The 14,926-nt window shown below is 37.9% G+C and overlaps 1 protein-coding gene across 2 annotated transcripts in view; it reads right to left on the bottom strand.

Annotated features, from left to right (window-relative positions):
- ANO3 (anoctamin 3) overlaps nt 1-14,926 on the bottom strand; it is a 258,988-nt gene that overhangs the window by 37,287 nt on the left and 206,775 nt on the right. For both annotated transcript variants that reach the window (XM_067038079.1, XM_067038080.1), the window contains exons 15-17: nt 4,922-5,004; nt 4,365-4,505; nt 3,668-3,832 (exon numbers count right to left, since the gene is read on the bottom strand). In XM_067038079.1, coding sequence (XP_066894180.1) covers nt 3,668-3,832; nt 4,365-4,505; nt 4,922-5,004 — 389 coding nt within the window. The remainder of the gene's footprint in view (nt 1-3,667; nt 3,833-4,364; nt 4,506-4,921; nt 5,005-14,926) is intronic.

The raw sequence follows: 14,926 nt of genomic DNA on the forward strand, positions 1-14,926 counted from the left end.
TAATAATCTGTGAAGTGCCTTAACATCCTGGGTGGGAAGGAAATGCATAAATTCAAAAGGGCATTATTTTTTTTTACACTGATTGAATCTGAGAAATATAACATTCCTTTCACATTTGTTGAGTTGGCTGTGTAATTCACTTCTTTTATGCTAAATCCTTTTTTTTTTTTTTTTTTTTTTTTTTTGTGGTACGCGGGCCTCTCACTGTCGTGGCCTCTCCCGTTGCGGAGCACAGGCTCTGGACGCGCAGGCTCAGCGGCCATGGCTCACGGGCCCAGACGCTCCGCGGCATGTGGGATCCTCCCGGACCGGGACACGAACCCGTGTCCCCTGCATCGGCAGGCGGACTCTCAACCACTGCGCCACCAGGGAAGGGAAGCCCTAAATCCATTTTTAAATCTTCTCCTGAGTTAGTTGCAATGGCAAAGGAGAAGTTGTATGGTCTAATTCACTTCTAACAATCCCTGAATCTGAAAGCCAAAATGCTCAAAAAGTAGAAATAAACATTTAGAAAGAGAAAAGTCAGTTCTGTTTTTTCCTGGGAACTATGGATGCTTATTTCATAGCACTAGGCACTTACATGGGTTTCTGTATTTAATTAAGTAGAGCTAGTGGGATTTTAAGGATCTCAAAGATGGTTTCTATGATAAAAAAAAAAAGTACTATCCTTACCTGTCTACAGAGGTCTTTGTTGTCTGTAAATGCAAGCACTTTGGAAGAAAGGATACATTAAGCCTCATCAAAAATATAAACTTAGGGCTTCCCTCGTGGCGCAGTGGTTGAGAGTCCGCCTGCCAATGCAGGGGACGCGGGGTCGTGCCCCGGTCCGAGAGAATCCCACATGCTGCGGAGCTGCTGGGCCCGTGATCCACGGCCGCTGAGCCTGCGCATCCGGAGCCTGTGCTCCGCAACGGGAGAGGCCACAACAGTGAGAGGCCCGCGTACCGCAAAAAAAAAAAAAAAAAAAAAAAAAAAATATATATATATATATATATATATATGTTTTATATATATCATATATATATATATAAACTTAGTGAGAAGAAGTTGTATCTGAACCTATGAGAGAGGAATGTATGTTGGAGGGTCAATTGTGATTCTAGGGAAGGGGTGATCACCGAGGATAGAAATTGGAGGGGGAGTAGAATCAGAGTTCAAGGGACTGGGAATTGAGAAGCACCTGGAATAATATAAAACTGGAGTCTGGTACATCAGTGAAAACTTCAGCCAGCCTGATAGAAAGTAATGGACTTTTATCAGGACACTAAGTTGAGGAATTGATGATTCAAACTGATGAAAGCCTGGGCACTGTTCAGAGGGGCAGGGGAGAGGGAGAGAGGGAGAGAGAGAGAGAGAGAGAGAGAGAGAGAGAGAGGGAGACAGAGAGAGAGAGAGAGAGAGAGAGAGAGAGAGAGAGAGAGAGAGAGAGAGAGAGTGTCCTGGGATGTTAGCCATTGATAAGCCTGTTCCTTACTTGGTGAAAGATGAAATTTTAAAAATGACCCAAAGTTGCTACCTAGGTGGCTGCGGTTTTATGGGTAACTCATATATAAAGTAAAAATAAAGTACATTCCAATTCTAATTTGTTCCAAATTTTATATCATGGTAGAATGTTTTAAAAGTAAAGGTATTTTTTTCTGATTATAAATCAAAACCTACATATAGAGATAAATATTTGAATGAACAGAAAAATATATATTAAATCAAATATTATCCTGAGATATAACCACTATTAACATTTTATTGTCACTCTTCAAAATGCAGGTGTGTTCCAATGGAAATCAAGTGAAATTGTATATCCTTCTTCCGTAACTGTATGCCATGTACTTAATTAATATTAAAATTTAAAATTCAATGAACCTACTAAGGATAAGAAATTGGATCAATCTAAAATCAGACTTGCTGATTGCTAGTATTACCTAGAAATAAATACATTAACCACTTAACTTCCTTTCCTTAGATAATGATATCAACCACAATAACTTCTGTCCACTGGAAAACTGCCACAGTACACTGGTTTTGTTAGAAACAATTTCTTTCCCTATCTGCCAGAATAGTTAATATAAAAACCATAAATATAAAAATCTACAATGTCCTTGCTGTGAATTGTTCTTCCTTCAATGTGGTGACTTTGTGCAATGCACAACATATACTTCCTTATATAGGCTACCACACAAGCCTCTCAATCCTAGCACTGTCTTTTTTCAATGTTTATTGTACACTTTATGAGTCAAAAACATAAATTAAAATACTGTATGGCTTCTTTGGAGATACAGTAAACAACATTCTTCTTCTGCAAATTAACCTAAACCTGAAGAAAGGAGACTCCAGTAGAAAATATCAACTATTGTCCTTGCATTAATATTTACCCATTTCTCAGTGACTATTTTCTGTTAAGAACATCTCTGATAATTTTAAAGTTAAATAGCAAATGGTTCCAGTTCCCTCCCGACTAACCATGTAACATCAGTATCAATCCACGTTTGGAACCAAATGCATATTACCTGTTTATGTTATCAACATCATTGTCTGTGTATTGATCAGCCCTCTATATGAATGATCTCATCATGTAAATATATAAGCACTAACACTTACTATATGCATAATCTGGGACAAGTTATTTAAGTTCTCTGAATTTCAGCTTCCTCATTTACATAATGGAGAAAATATTGACCTTGTGGTGTTGTTGGAAGAACTAAAGGAAAGATATTATTCTAAATGTGCCAATAAGTGCCTCCTGTCTTCAGAAAATGGGACCCCATCCACAGATCTTGCTGAAGAGGTAGACCTAAGCATAATATTGTCCTCTCAGCCATAGACATTTGGTTCATAAGTCACTTGGTATATGTGAAGTTGAACCAATCAGATGCTCTCTCTGAGAAACTAACACATTGAAACACTGGATGATCTAAGTTAAATAAACTACAGAAATTGACCAACATGGTCATGAATTTAGAGCCAATGAAAATAACAAAATCATAGCAATGCAACAGTATACCAGACTCTGAAAGGGAGGCCATGGGTAGGCAGATAGTCTCTTCCTAATAGAATGGAGCAGATATGCAAATAGAATCATTGGAAAAATAGGTCGAAAGAAAGAAAAAGAGAAAGAGAGAGGGAAAGAAGATAGAGAGAGGGAGAAAAAAACAGAGGAAGAGGGAGGGAGGGAAGGAAGGAAGAAAGAACTTAGTCCCAGAGGAATAAAAATGGAGTAGCTGTCTGACTGTTTTCCATTTCACATGAGGTCTTGGAAACAACAAGGCTACACTTTCAAACAATTTCCTATATCTTTCCAATAAATTCTCCTCTAAGGTTGAGTTTGTTGGAATGGCTTTCTAATCCAAACAATCCCTTATCTGAATGAAAAGAGCATAGCACCATTTCTAGCACACACTAGATACTCGATGAGTGGAAGTTGTTGCTAAACAAAAAGTATAAACCCAAAGAGCAAGGAAGACAATACAACTATCAATGAGTTTAATTTTTTAAAAATCCATCATGTAAACCACATAAATGAAATATTTTCTGTTAAGCCAAATTGTCTTTGCTAGAAATGATACTAGGTCTTATTTTGGCTGCCTGTAAATCCAATCCAAGTATAAAGGAAACACAGTCCTCTCCTTTACCCACCCCTTGTACACCTATTGAAAAATTTGTAAACACTTACAAGATTCAGTGCCATAATGATCACAAAATTGATACAGACTGCAGCAGCAGAAGTTGCAAACTGCCAGTGTTGTTTGATGAAATTCCACTTGAATGATGCAAACTGTTCCATGACAATCAGGCGATACACCACGACTGCAAACACTGCAGTGATCACCAGAGAAATCTACAATATGGGAGACCAGAGGAGACATGCACATTGTGCATCATTAACAAAACAAAAGCAACACCATAGATCCAATACACTGACCCCCAAAGCTAAAGAAATTTACTTTTCCAAGAAAGCATATGTAAATTTAAAATTTCCTTTAAGGAGCAAACTTTCATTAGAGTCAAAATAAATGGTATAAGAGTCAGTTGTTTCAGTGGGATATGCTGTTCAAATCTCCACTTTCACATAAATGCTTGGTTTTAAAACAAAATATCTAATTTTAGGATGACCATATAATTTCCATTTTATCTTAGATGATCTTTGTTTCTCCCAAAGAGTATTTTATTTAGGGATATGCACAAACTCCCTTTGTAATTATTCTGTGACCTGCTGTGATTTTTATTTTGACTAATGGTATGTATGAACTACCAAGGTACTGAACAGGATACAGTTTCTTACATCCTCAGGGTCACAAAATGAGTTGGTATCCTAGAATGTCTTTCTAAACCTGGAATCCCACATTCTGAGATTTATGGTTATATTTTACCATGAAGAATATTCCTGAGATAGAAACAAGAAGACGAGTGACTTTGTCTGAGGAAGGCTGATGCGGCTCAGGTTTTCCACTGATGGGATTCACTCTCTCCATCTTGTAATACTTTGCTTCAAACTGGGGACGAAGTGTTTCCTATGAGAAAAACTAAAGTTAACTGAGTATCTGTCATAAATTTTTTAAAAATCCAATATTTAATAAATTTCTGGAATTTGGCCTACTTTTATATCAAGTCTTGGCAAAGAAGCAAATTGTAAAAACTTAGATGAAAGTTATTTTAGGGTTTATTTAACCCTAAACTACATTTTAATTAGCACGGTTTTCCAAGAATGCAATTTAAGGAAATATCATAGAAGTGCTTTGAAAAAATTACACATTTCATCTTTGATCTTTACTGTCTTCATAAAATAGGAATCTTGTTAGTAAAAAAAAGTCAAGTAAAAATTGAATGGTGTTTAGCTGCTTCCTGCTTGGACATTAAGGACAGTGAATGATTTTCTGTACCATATGTTATTCCAGTTTCCTTATCTCCTGGTTTCTTAACATCTTACCTCCTCTTCTTCCCATTCAATCAGGTCCCAAGTATAGGTCAGTGTACTTCTTCTCCTTTTCCAAAACTCCAGGAAGACTGTGGCTATAAATAATAATAATAATATTATTATTACAATTCTTTACCTGATCATATCCCACTCTGTCATCATTGCCTTTCTTCTTGTATTGATGCATTCACATCCTATTATTAAATAATTAAAATTAACTACATTTGTATTAAATTTATACAGCTGGAATGTTTTTTCCCTTACCCTCTTCTTCCTATCTGTGTAACTGCTATCAGCATGCACTCCTGATGGAGAGTGATTTTTGTTTTATAAATTTATTTATTTTATTTATTTATTTTTGCTGCATGGGGTCTTCATTGCTGCATGTGGGCTTTCTCTAGTTGTGGCGAGCGGGGGCTATTTTTCGTTGCAGTGAGTGTGCTTCTCATTGCGGTGGCTTCTCTTGTTGTGGAGCACAGGCCCTAGAGCGTGGGCTTCAGTAGTTGTGGCACGTGGGCTCAGTAGTTGTGGCTCGAGGGCTCTAGAGCTCAGGCTCAGTAGTTGTGGCACATGGGCTTAGCTTCTCCATGGCATGTGGGATCTTCCCAGACCAGGGCTTGAAACCGTGTCCCCTGCATTGTCAGGCGGATTATTAACCACTGCACCACCAGGGAAGTCCAAGAGTGATTCTTTTTATTGGAAGAAATAAGCAGAGATTTTTGTTACAATAGCATGATCTTGATCTTGTGAAACTGGGTTGGAGATGAAGCTGGAGATAAGAGGCTTTCAGTGGAAAAAGGAACTTTGTTGTCAGGGGAAAGAAGGGCTTCATGTGCATCAATGGAGGTAGAGAGTATTTTGGAAAATCTGAAGATGATACCCCATAATTCTGCTCCTTAGCAACTATGCATTGTATTTATTTTTTCACTCCTACCTCTCTGACTATAATGACATACTTTTCTCAATGTTACAAAAATTTCAAAGATGCACATGCTGCATCCATCCCTTGTACTTCCATTTCTCATGTCCATTTCCAGTGACTTTCCTCTGTGATCTAAAGTCAATGGCACAGAGTAACAGAATCATAGGGTCAAGCATGTAAGAGAGGTAAGATTCTGTATGTAGTTTGTTCCAAGTTATTTTAAATTCACAGAAAACAAGACGCAGAGTCACTGACATACATCACTGACCTTGTCCAGAAATCTGCCAAAGCATCTACAACACTTTATTACACTTTTTTTCTGTACCTGCTTTTCCCCACACTTGAAGGTAAGTTTCTTGAGGCCCTTTTTTCCTTAGCGTTTTTAGTACTTGGCACACTGAAAATGCTCAATAAATTTTGTTAAATTGAACTGAATTACTGAGTAGAATTCAGTGATTGTGACTAACTTCTGGGTGAGTGTTCTTTGCATTATTCTAGAGGTTTTCAAATTATGCTCTATGGAATTTCACTAAAGACATTGGAAGAAAGAGAGTCCCTCACTAGAGAATCCCCTTCTTTTTTAAATATATATATTGAGCAATCATGTTCAATTTTATTTGGAAAAATAATTATTGTTTAAAAAGTTTTAAAAACTACTTCGCTGTACTTCCAGGTGGGGGAGTGGCTAACGAGAGGGGCAACAGGGGCAAGAGGTCAATTCCGAACACAAATGAAGTTAAGTATGTCTGAATATGGAGAACAAAAAAGAATTCCAAGTATTGTTTTCATCAGAAGAGATAAAAATTTAAAGCTTTCTCAAAAGGAGACCCAGCTGAAATAAGAGTATATCAGAGCAACCTCTCTGCCATAGCCAAGTCGTACAACACACAAGAACTACTAAAGAATCCTCCATTCCCTAGATTTGTTTTCAGCAACATCTGCAAGCATAATGTGCTTTCCCCACATGGTATTGCAACATCACTGTACGTGAGTTAGAAATAGAAACCTCACTAAACAGGTTCTACAATTAATAGAAGGACCATGAGTGTGGGACATTTTAAATTTCCCTGCCTAGGGTAAGTTACTGATTTTCTGGTTAATGCCTTACAGTAATACAATTAGCAGAGTTTTTTGCATGAATATCTAGTATACTATTGATTAGTAGACTAATCAATATAAAGAGCTTATACATATGTGTGAAACAGCAGATTTTGAATATTTGGGCTGAACTGTGCTTGACACAGCCTCAATTGGTTAGTTGTAGAACTGGCTAGTCAAGACCTACTTGTATTGTTAAATTGCTCTTTGTCTAAGGACATGGAATCTCTCTCTAACTTTACCTCCAATTTCCCTCTCTTTCTTCTCTCTCTCTCAAAACACTAAGTAAGAAATAAAATAACAAGAATCTGAGTTCTAAGAACATGAGAAAGCCAGCATTTGAACTATAATCACTGAAAATCTTCACCAATTTCTGAAATCAGACTTCATATCTTTTCCCCTAAGCAACTTAATTTAGAAAGAAGCTACACATAAATAGCACCGTGCTATATTAAAATAGGAGAACTCTCACTACAGTCTTGACCAGAGCAGACTCTTAAATTTGATGTAATGTGTCTCTCTAAGCTAACTCTTCCTGTCAGTATGGTATTGGCATTTGTACATTAAATATGCATTCAGTAGCATTTGTTCACATTAACATGGATACTCTCAGTTGAATTGCTAAAAATTTAGGTGTCTGCACAAATAAGCTGTCAGCTTTTTGCCATGTAATTTTTATAAATACAATGTAATCATTTTAAACTTCTTGACTGATTTTTCTCAGGACTTTTCCTCATCTTACCATTCAACTATTTGATATACTTTCTTTACTTAACTCTGTTGAACATTTTCTGATTATAAATGTAACACCAACAAAAATAACTGGAACAATTCCTGTATTATTCACTTCTGAAATACAGGAGTCTAGGAGGGCCTGCCATTTACTAGGCTTTCAATAAATGTATGCTGAATGAGTGAATTTAACTGTAAAGAACAGAAGTCACCTACAATTCCACCATTCATAAATAGTCTCTATTGCAATTTAGGTAATCCCATCCAAAGTATTTTTCTTAAGAAGTATACTTAGGACTGATATATCTCTGATACTCAGAGACATAGCCATATAGGCTGTTCATTTATGACAGAAAAAAGAAAAAACTGATTCATAACTGAACCCTCTAAAGGTGTCATACTCCTCACAGGCTGACCCTTCTTCCCTAGGAAACCTTCACCAGGATGAAGTATATGTTGAGTTAACCCCTGGAACAGCGCTGGCCTCCAGTAAAGTGCTCCAGAACTAAAGTCTATATCCATTCTGATTGGCCAGTACAGAGCCTTAAAAGCTCTTAAGTATTTGCTCACTTTATAAGCATCCCCCTGAACTAGATACTTAGAACTGTACTTAGCACCATAGATGAATGATGACAACAATATAAGAAATTACTAACTTCACTTTTATAATAAATACAATTTATCTCCTTAATCAAGTTTTAATGACCCTCAAAAGACCATCTAGGAATGGCAATGTGGTACTGGAGAAAGAGCATGGCATGGGGTACAAATGTTCTGGGTTTGAGATTGCCTATATTCTTTTCTAATTGTGTGACCTTGGACAAATGACTAAACAATGATAAGCCTTTGTTTTCACAACTTAAAAACAAGAATAGAAAAACTGTCTTTATGGCAGTGTTGTACAAATTAACTGAGGTATAATTTGTAAGTGGTCTAACTATGCTGAACTCATTTTAAGAGTATAATAAATTATAATAACCCATTTTTTTCAGCATTCTGTTCATTGTTACACATAGGGAACTTTGTAGACAAAGTTCTTGGCTTACATTGTAAAAATATACTGTATATTTTTCTGCAGGAAGTATTGGCTATTGTCAATTATTTATATTTTGATTGTTTCACTTTTATAAAAATTCGGTCATAATTGTCATAACACTTTCCATCTTTTGCTGGTGACACAGCAAACAGCTTATATTGTCCTTTTTCTTCTTTTGTATTTAAGATGGTAAAGCTGCCTCTAGAGTAAATAATTCAATTCGAAATTATTTTTTGAGAGCACGATGCTCGTCTATTCTTAGAGAGAGCATACAAAAAAAATGAAAATGAGTTGCATCATAGTCCCAAAGAGGAAGAAGAGAACTAGTATTTACTGAGCACTTTCAAGATCCCAGACTTTGTGCTAGATGTTTTTAATTGACTCCTATTATTTCCACAACAACCCAGGTGAAATAAAGATTATTAATCTCCTTCAGTAGAGAAGCAAATTGAAACTCTTGGAGGTTAAGTTACCTGAGGAAGTCCCTTGGCTGAAATTCACACCCAGATCCAAACACTGACCTTTCTCTATGCCAAAGAAAAAAATTATTTTTAAACATGGTTTGGGAAAGAACTTTTTGAGCTACATAATTTGCAACATCCTTCTGGGAAGAAATTAGCATTATAGACAAAAGGTTTAAGCAAATTTGTAATAGACCTAAATGAGACTGAGAACTTCTGGGAGGTTAACTGCTCAAACACCAAGCGGTTCATCAATCAGAAGTCTACAGTCTTTTGGGGGGACTTTCAAGATGGCAGAGGAGTAAGACGTGGAGATCACCTTCCTCCCCACAAATACATCAGAAAACCTCTACATGTGGAACAACTCCTAGAGAACACCTACTCAACACTACCAAAAGATCTCACAATTCTCAAAGGCAAAAAAATCCCTATGTACCTGGGTAGGGCAAAACAAAAAAGGAAAAACAGAGACAAAAGAATAGGGATAGGACCTGCACCTCTGTGAGGGAGCTGTGAAGGAGGAAAAGTTTCCACACACTAGGAAGCCCCTTCACTGGCGGAGACGGTGGGTGGCAGGGGGGAAGCTTTGGAGCCATGGAGGAGAGTGCAGCAACAGGGGTGCAGAGGGCAAAGTGGAGAGATTCCCACACAGAGGATCGGTGCCGACCAGCACTCACCAACCTGAGATGCTTGTCTGCTCACCTGCTGTGGGGGGTGTGGGGGCTGGGAGCTGAGGATCAGGCTTCAGAGGTCAGATCCCAGGGAGAGGACTGGGGTTGGCTGCGTGAACACAGCCTGATGGGGGCTAGCGTGCCACAGCTAGCTGGGAAGGAGTCCGGGGAAATGTCTGGAACGGCCTAAGAGGCAAGAGACCATTGTTTTGGGGTGTGCGAGGAGAGGGGATTCCTCTCCAGTGTTCCCACAGAAGGCAGAGCACTGCCTAAATGAATTCTGGAGACAGGCGCGAGCTGCGGCTATCAGATCGGACCCCAGAGACAGGCATGAAACACTAACGCTGCTGCTACAGCCACCAAGAATCCTGTGTGCAAGCAAGGGCACTATGCACACCCCTGCCCCAGGAGCCTGTGCAGCCTGTGACTGCCAGGGTCGCGTGACCAGGGACAAGTTCCCTGGGAGAAACACAGTGCACCTCAGGCTGTTGCAATGTCACGTAGGCCTCTGCAACCTTAGGCACATCTGGCATTCCAATTATAACTACCGTACCTGTCCCTCCCCCCAGCCTGAATGATCAAGAGCCCCCTAATCAGCTGCTGCTTTAACCCTATTCTGTCTGGGTGGGAACAGAAGCCTGAGGGCAACATACATGCAAAGAGGGGCCGAAACCAAAGTTGAACCTCAGGAGCTGTGCAAACAAAGAAGAGAAAGGGAAATTTCTCCATGCAGCCTCAGGAGCAGCCAATTAAATCCCCACAATCAACTTGATGTACACTGAACTTGTGAAGAGACAATGAATCATCCCCAAATTGAGGCGGTAGACTTTGAGAGCAACTGTAGATGTGGGGTTTGCTGTCTACAACTGATTTTTTTCTGATTTTTATGTTTATCTTAGTTTAGTTTTTAGGGCTTGTTATCATTGGAGGATTTGTTTATTGACTTTGTTGCTCTCTTCTTTTGTCTTTTATTCTTATTTTTGTTTATATTTTAATAATTTTAAAAATTTATTATTATTATTTTTCCTTCTTTTTTTCTCCCTTTTCTTCTGAGCCACATGGCTGATGGGGTCTAAGTGCTCCAGCCTGGTGTCAGGCCTGAGCCTCTGAGGTGGGAGAGCCAAGTTCAGGACATTGGACCACCAGAGACCTCCCAGCCCCACATACTATCAATCAGCAAGAGCTCTCCCAGAGATCTCCATCTCAACGTGAAGACCTGGCTCCACGCAATGGCCAGCAAGCTCCAGTGCTGGATGCCCCATGGCAAACAACTAATAAGACAGGAACAGAAACCCAACCCATTAGCAGATAGGCTGCCTAAAATCATACTAAGTTCACAGACACCCCAAAACAAACCACCAGACGTGGCCCTGCCCAGCAGAAGGACAAGATCCAGCCACACCCACCAGAACAGAGGCACCAGTCCCCTCTATCAGGAAGCCTAAACAAGTCACTGAACTAACCTCACCCACTGGGAGCAGATACAAAATGCAATGGGAACTACGAACCTGCAGCCTGTGAGAAGGAGACCCCAAACACAGTAAGTTAAATAAAATGAGAAGACAGAGAAATATGCAGCATGTGAAGAAGCAAGGTAAAAACCCACCAGACCAAACAAATGAAGAGGAAATAGGCAGTCTACCTGAAAAAGAATTCAGAGGAATGAGAGTAAAGATGATCCAAAATTTTGGAAATAGAATAGAGAAAACACAAGAAACATTTAACATGGACCTAGAAGAACTGAAGAGCAAACAAACAATAATGAACAACACAATAAATGAAATTAAAATACACTAGAAGGAATCAATAGCAGAATAACTAAGTCAGATGAATGGATAAGTGACCTAGAAGACAAAATAGTGGAAATAAATACTGCAGAGCAGAATAAAGAAAAAAGAATGAAAAGAATTGAGGACTGTCTCAGAGACCTCTGGGACAACATTAAACGCATCAACATTTGAATTATAGGGGTCCTAGAGGAAGAAGAGAAAAAGAAAGGGTCTGAGAAAATATTTGAAGAGATTGTAGTTGAAAACTTCCCTAACATGGGAAAGGAAATAGTCAATCAAGTCCAGGAAGCACAGAGTCCCATACAGGATAAACCCAAGAAGAAACATGCCAAGACACATGTTAATCAAACTATCAAAAATTAAATACAAAGAAAAAATATTAGAAGCAGCAAACGAAAAGCAACAAGTAACATACAAGGGAATCCCCATAAGGTTAACAGCTGATCTTTCATCAGAAACTCTGCAAGCCAGAAGGGAGTGGCAGGACATATTTAAAGTGATGAAAGGGAAAAACGTACAACCTACTCTACCCAGCAAGTATGTCATTCAGATTTGATGGAGAAAGTAAACCCTTTACAGACCAGCAAAAGTTAAGAGAATTCAGCACCACCAAACCAGTTTTACAACAAATGCTAAACAAACTTCTCTAGGCAGGATAAAGAGAAGGGAAAGACCTACAAAAGCAAATGGAAAACAATTAAGAAAATGGTAATAGGAACATACAAATCAATAATTACCTTAAATGTAAATGGATTAAATGTTCCAACCATTAGACATAGACTGGCTGAATAGATACAAAAACAGGACCCATATATATGCTGTCTATAAGAGACACACTTCAGACGTAGGGACACATATAGACTGAAAGTGAGAAGATGGGAAAAGATATTCCATGCAAATGGAAATCAAAAGAAAGCTGCAGTAGCAATTCACATATCAGACAAAATATACTTTAAAATATAGACTATTAAAAGAGACAAATTAGGACACTACATAATGATCAAGGGATCAATCCAAGAAGATATATAACAATTGTAAATATTTATGCACCCAACATAGAAGCACCTCAATATATAAGGCAAATGCTAATAACCATAAAAAGGGAAATCGACAGTAACACAATCATAGTAGGGGACTTTAACACCCCACTTTCACCAATGGACAGATCATCCAAAATGAAAATAAGGACACACAACCTTTAAATGACATATTAGACAAGATGGACTTAATGGATATTTATAGGACATTCCACCCCAAAATGAAAGAATACACATTCTTCTCAAGTCTCATGGAAAATTCTTCAGGATAGATCATATCTTGGGTCACAAATCAAGCCTTGGTAACTTTAAGAAAATTGAAATCATGTCCAGTACCTTTCCCGACCACAACGCTATAAGACTAGATATCGATTGCAGGAAAAAAAAAAAACTGTAAAAAATACAAACACATGGAGGCTAAACAATACGCCACTAAATAACCAAGAGATCACTGAAGAAACAAAAAAATACCTAGAAAAAAATGACAATGTAAACACAATGACCCAAAACCTACGGGGTGCAGCAAAAGCAGTTCTAAGAGTGAATTTTATAGCAATACAATTCTACCTCAAGAAACAAGAAAAATCTCAAATAAATAACCTAACCTCACACCTAAAGCAATTAGAGAAAGAAGAACCAAAAAACCCCAAAGTTAGCAGAAGGAAAGAAATCATAAAGATCAGATCAGAAATAAATGAAAAAGAAATGAAGGAAACCATAGCAAAGATCAATAAAACTAACAGCTGATTCTTTGAGAAGATAAACAAATTGATACACCATTAGCCAGATTCATCAAGAAAAAAGGGAGAAGACTCAAATCAACAGAATTAGAAATGAAAAAGAAGCAGTAACAACTGACACTGCAGAAATATGAAGGATCATGAGAGATTACTACAAGCAACTATATGCCAATAAAATGGACAACCTGGAAGAGATGGACAAATTCTTAGAAAAGCACAACCTTCTGAGACTGAACCAGGAAGATATAGAAAACATAAACAGATCAATCACAAGCACTGCAATTGAAATTATGATGAAAAATCTTCCAGCAAACAAAAGCTCAAGACCAGATAGCTTCACAGGAGAATTCTATTAAACATTCAGAGAAGAGCTAACACCTATCCTTCTCAAACTCTTCCAAAGTATAGCAGAGGGTGGAACACTCCCAAACTCATTCTATGAGGCCACCATCACCCTGATAACGAAACCAGACAAAGGTGTCACAAAAGAAGAAAACTACAGGCCAATATCACTGATGAACATAGATGCAAAGATCCTCAAAAATTATTAGCAAACAGGATCCAACAGCACATTAAAAGGAACATACACTATGATCAAGTGGGGTTTATCCCAGGAATGCAAGGATTCTTCATATACGGAGCTCAATCAATGTGATATACCATATTAACAAATGAAAGGAGAAAAACCATATGATCATCTCATTGGATGCAGAAAAAGCTTATGACAAAATTCAACACCCATTTATGATAAAAACCCTCCAGAAAGTAAGCAGAGAGGGAACCTACCTCAACATAATAAAGGCCATATATGACAAAGCCACAGCCAACATCATTCTCAATGTTGAAAAACTGAAACCATTTCCTCTAAGATCAGGAACAAGACAAGGTTGCCCACTCTCACCACTATTATTCAACATTATTTTGGAAGTTTTAGCCACAGAAATCAGAGAAGAAAAAGAAATAAAAGGAATGCAAATCAGAAAAAAAGAAGTAAAACTGTCACTGTTTGCAGATGACATGATACTAAACATAGAGAATCCTAAAGATGCTACCAGAAAACTACTAGAGCTAATCAATGAATTTGGTAAAGTAGCAGGATACAAAATTAATGTACAGAAGTCTCTTGCATTCTTATACACTAATGATGAAAAATCTGAAGGAGAAATTAAGGAAACACTGCCCTCCCATTTACCATTGCAACAAAAAGAATAAAATACCTAGGAATAAACCTACCTAAGGAGACAAAAGACCTGTATGCTGAAAACTGTCAGACACTGATGAAAGAAATCAAAGATGATACAAACAGATTGAGAGATACACCATGTTCTTGGATTGGAAGAATCAATATTGTGGAAATGACTATATGCCTCAAAGCAATCTACAGGTTCAATGTAATCCCTATCAAACTACAATGTCATTTTTCACATAGCTAGAACAAAAAATTTCACAAATTGTATGGCAACACAAAAGATCTCGAATAGCCACAGCAATTTTGAGGAAAAATTGCACTAGAGGAATCAGGCTCCCTGA

This window comes from Kogia breviceps, chromosome 7 (assembly GCF_026419965.1).
Source record: "Kogia breviceps isolate mKogBre1 chromosome 7, mKogBre1 haplotype 1, whole genome shotgun sequence".
NCBI lineage: Eukaryota > Metazoa > Chordata > Mammalia > Artiodactyla > Physeteridae > Kogia > Kogia breviceps.